This window comes from Pinus tabuliformis, chromosome 1_1 (assembly GCF_031772625.1).
Source record: "Pinus tabuliformis cultivar Carrire ecotype Pingquan chromosome 1_1, CPIR1, whole genome shotgun sequence".
NCBI lineage: Eukaryota > Viridiplantae > Streptophyta > Pinopsida > Pinales > Pinaceae > Pinus > Pinus tabuliformis.
The window spans coordinates 535,554,553-535,559,329 of record NC_142297.1 but is presented as its reverse complement, the minus strand read 5'-3'; the positions used below and the strand labels follow the sequence as shown (position 1 = coordinate 535,559,329).

The 4,777-nt window shown below is 39.3% G+C and overlaps 1 protein-coding gene across 1 annotated transcript; it reads right to left on the bottom strand.

The window, feature by feature from the left end:
• Nucleotides 1-673: 673 nt before the first annotated feature.
• On the bottom strand, nucleotides 674-3,751 carry LOC149214150 (beta-phenylalanine coenzyme A ligase-like). Its single transcript, XM_089392207.1, has 4 exons — nucleotides 2,711-3,751; nucleotides 1,399-1,588; nucleotides 867-1,012; nucleotides 674-745 (listed from the first exon to the last, which is right to left on the bottom strand). The coding sequence occupies exons 1-4, from the start codon at nucleotides 3,749-3,751 to the stop codon at nucleotides 674-676; spliced, it is 1,449 nt and encodes a 482-aa protein (XP_089248333.1).
• Nucleotides 3,752-4,777: the final 1,026 nt, after the last annotated feature.

Below are 4,777 nucleotides of genomic sequence, written 5' to 3'. Positions count from 1 at the left end.
CGTATTTACAACGCAAATTACCTGTTGAGCTACAAAGTTGATTACACTGTTTTGAGATAGTGTGCTTCCCGGTTTCGTTACAATATATGTCATTGGAACCAGGCCAGCTTCTTTGTCTGGAAACCTGAAACCATGCATAATATTTTAAATATGACTCTTCAACACCATAGAAATCAATGACCAGGTATAATATATTTTGCATAGAGGATTCCTTGTGATTGACACAACTCAGGATTATAATTGTAAACTTTGTACCTTTGACTCTTAGGGGATCGGTCACATCATGAGCGTTGGTCTTTTAGTAGCCTACCTTGTATCTACCATAATAACCTAACAGAATACAACATGATGTTGATTTGGTTTGGGTGAAGCACAAGGCCCAAGTATAACTCTGTGATGATTAGGCATTCATGATTATTAGGAATCCATGTCTTTACTGTGGCTTGGGAAGTTCATATCAGCTGGTTATAAATACAACACCTATAGGCATTTTGCACCATTAGGTCAAGAGAATTTGAGATGAAACCTTATAGTTAAATAACAGAATAGGAAACCACTCTGAAGTAGTTTTCACGTCAGTTTCTGAACAATGGTCATGGCAAATGAAAATTTAAAAAAGGCAAGAATTACTCAGAACTACATGCTAAAAATTGAGTATGAAGAAACATTGTACTTACGGTATTACCGCAACATCTGTAATCTCAGGGTGAGAATGTAGAAGTGATTCTAATTCAGCAAGAGCAACCTACAATGCCATGTCCAGGAAAAATTAAAAATTATGTTATGGTTGAGGTTAAGTATTGAATCATTTGCAAAATTTGGACATCAACAAGTTAAGAGACTTCTCAAAGAGAAGCAGATTATACCTGGTAACCCTTATATTTGATCAACTCTTTCAATCTGTCCACTACAAAGATGTAGCCTTCATGATCAATGTAACAGAGGTCACCTGTTCGTAGCCAACCATCCGAATCCAGAGTTGAACTAGTCGCTTCCGGATTGCTGAAATAACCTGCAATAGAGTAAAACTGATTTTTTAAATCTTTAAATCTGACCTTTAAAAGATCTGTTTATTTAAGGCAACGATACATATCCACGATCCTCATCTGCCAGAAGTTTCCTTTTCCAAAAGATGTAATTTTCTCAGGGTTAAGCGAAGAAGTCAAGTTCAAGGGCTTGCTTCACCACAGCTAATTGAGAACCTCCAGAGAATTGGATTGGAATTCTTTCCACTTGCATAACTCTATTCCACCATCTTAAAATTTTGTTTGTTGGTATAAAACTTCGATGAAATACTTCCTCTCTAGAGCAGGTTTTGAACTATGCATTGTATTTAAGGTTGTCTCTTGTTCAATATCTTTATTATGAACAAAAGAAAGTTTCAGAAAGAGAACATACCTTTCATGACATATGGACCACGAAGCCACAGTTCTCCTTTCTGGTTTGGGGGCAGAGGAGCTCCTGAAACAGGATCAACTATCTTTGCTTCAGTATTTGGAGACAACAAGCCAGCCGTTCCATAGTGTCTACTTTCTTCTTGACTGTCTGTGGATGCCCCCATTCCCATTGTTTCCGTTAGCCCATAGCACTGCAAAATATCATGCAACCTTACTTGAGAAAAAGCATAGCCTAGGTGTAAGCTTACCGAGATAGTTGTAAGGTCATGGCTCTAATACCTTGGTAGCAAGCAAAAAAATGGCAGAAACTGTCTTAGTTGTTGATGATTAGTCAGAGATATTCAATGCTCAATGCAAGCCCCTGTACTTGTTAGATGCTTGTGTGTAAGCATGGCTAGGCATATACACGCTGGCTAAGAAGACCCCATAGGTGTGATGTTGCTAATATCTGCGATCCACCATCCAGGATATACTTCAAATTACCTCTAAATGCTTTCTATGTTTGGTACACGTGCCCCTGGGCTCTAGAGTATCATATGGGTGGGAAAAAGCTATCAGTCAAACCTCTGTGCAGGCCAAGAAAAGGCTGATCCTACCCATACAATCATCTGCTCAGTAGGCTTCAAGTTTGTGACTAGCTATTTTTTAATCCCAGATGCCTAGTCACCCAAGCTATAGCAATTTGGTCCCAAAGACAAACACCACTACTGTGCACAGATTTAGCCAGACTACACAACCTGGTTTGTTAAGAGGAAGGAAATCTGCCTAACATCGAAGCCGGAATATAGTCTAATGAACTCTACTTTTCCTTGAGGTAAGTGATTCTTGAATGCAGATTCTTGTTTCTAAAAACTTGAAAAAAGTCCGTGGATTTTAATCTTGACTTTGTTATAGCTAACTAGAAGGAAAAGTTATTGCTTATTAGTTCAATTCCAAAGTACTTTTCTCTGATCCATAGCTAGGGCCAGATGCATTTCAACAATAGATTCCAAATCTGGCTAGTAAAAGCTTTGTTGTATAGGTACTGAAAGGTCAATCCTGTGTTTAAAGGTAAAGATAGAAGGCCCCTGTTAGCCCTCATTTTCCCTTACAGGAAGACCACTGCACTAGGCTAAAAATGAATGAGGCACACTTAACCTACCTAATAAAGACGGATAGTAACTTTTTATACCCCCTGAGTGGTTGGAGAGAGTGATTATCTAGTCAGTGTCCATATCTTTAAATTATGTAAAAGAAAGCAAAGTTAGTGTTCTAGTATTTGTATTTCTATAGTAAGTAGACCAGCATGGCAGAAAAGAAGAAAACAACTTTACTTGTCTTATTGTGACTCCAGGGAACCAAGAAATAAACTCCTCTGTAGACTCTTTGCTCAGGGGAGCTCCACCACATATAACAGTGTGCAAAGAACTCAAATCATATTTCTTTGCAATATCGACTTTGTTCATAGCCAACAGGATGGGAGGCACAAGAGGCAAATAGGTGATTCTGTACTTCTGAATCAACCGAAGCATCTCCACGAGATCAAACTTAGACAGCACAACAATGGTGGATCCGGAACCAAGCAACGCACAAGCAAAAGCCGCAAGCCCATATATATGAAACATGGGCACCATACCCAGGAACGAATCAGTCTGATTCCGGGTACTATTCTCAGGAGTGAATCCCAAGCGCTTCAGCACAATGCAAACCATAGCAATCAGATTTCTGTGGGTGGAAATGACCCCTTTGCTCATTCCAGTAGTCCCGGAGGAATAGAGCAGTGTGGCAGTATCGTCTTGCCAGATTTTAACAACAGGGGCATGGGCAGGATTCGAAGTCAGGAGCTTGTCTAGAGTAGAGATGTAATTTTGGTCATTCTGGGAGGTTAATTCAGATGAAGAAGAAGAAATGAGCACAATGGCCAATTTGGTGGCTGCCAATTTGACAGCCAAAGATGGCGTGGCGAAGGCCAACACGGCTGCCGAGTCTCTGGCTTGCTTCGCTATCTCAGCCGCAGTATTTAGCGGATTGGTGGTCGTAACGATGGCTCCAATGGACAAGACAGCCATGCAGATTATGGGGAAATACATTGAATTCGCCGAGAGGATGAGTACAACGTCGGATTTTCTGATGCCAAGGCCGGCTAAACCAGCGGCAAGTGACTTTACGCTCTGCCATAGTTGCGGAAATGTGGTGGTTTCCCCAGTGACAGAGTCGATGAAGGCTATGCGGTCATTGTGGCGAAGCGAGGAGACGTAGGTGGGGAGATCCAGGAATTCGTCTTGGGGAAAATCCACTGGTTTTCGATTGCTGTAGTACGGATTGCTGTAGTACGTCTGGTTGGAGCTGCTGCGGGGATCGATCTGGAGACCCATTGCTCTGTGGAATTCTGGATTCAATACAGGAGGAAAAAAGAAAATAAATTTGTGTGCAGGGAAGGGAATTAGCAGATAGACGGAATGGAAAGGATTGGGACTGGGTTTTCATGGTATATATAGATGCTGGCTCTGTTAATACGACAAAATATAGTACAAGGACGATGGCCTGTGATGCTCGTTCTGTTAACATATGGTAACAGGCCGAGGGCCTGTGCAGCTTTGTGGTTGACTTCTAAAATTTGGGAGGTGGCGACTGCGCGCGAGATAGTTACGGAGGGCTGTTGGGATTTTATTATGATCGGAGTTACATAATATGGAACCTTTATGGATGTGGGTTTTTTTTAATGTTATGGATCCACCACAATTATCACAAGGTATCTTGTCTTCTCATTTCAAGGGAAGAAAGGTATCTTGTCTCCTCATTCCAAGGAAAAAATAGGTTCTATATATATATTTCACAGATAATAAAAGATTATACAGTTCACTAATTTGTTAGCTATATATTATATTTCACAGATAATAAAATTATGAAGTTCACTAATTTATTTTATATATATATATATCATTATTTATTTATTTATTTCATGGTTAATAAAAAAAAATTAGTTATATGATTGAATACGTATCCTTATTTGTTTTATATATAATATATATATATATATATATATATATATATATATATATATAAATCAACAGAAGGACAACTTAAATCAACAGAAGGACAAAGGACGAAGGGCAGGGTATGTGCTTACCACAATCTGAAAAAGCTTGGGATCTCAAAAAGTCTGATGACTTTAAGCTCATCTTCTTCCTCAACTCCCAGACCGGTCAAACATCAATTTAAAATCTAGAAGAAAATCTCTTCTTATTGTGGGACGCTTTGTTGATAAATACCACTTTTATTAGATTTACACACTGACCTAAAACTCATATGTTTCCCAACTCAACTTTCCGGAGAGGTCAAACACCAAAATACAAGATCTTGTGGTAATGCATCTTAAATTTTATTTAAGATGCATGATT

Coding starts and splice junctions, on each gene's coding strand:
- LOC149214150 (XM_089392207.1), bottom strand. CDS start 3,751: ATGGGTCTCCAGATCGATCCCCGCAGCAGCTCCAACCAGACGTACTAC. Junction 1,013..1,398: donor TGGTCCATATGTCATGAAAG/GTATGTTCTCTT, acceptor ACTCTATTGCAG/GTTATTTCAGCAATCCGGAA. Junction 746..866: donor TCAAATATAAGGGTTACCAG/GTATAATCTGCT, acceptor ATGGCATTGTAG/GTTGCTCTTGCTGAATTAGA.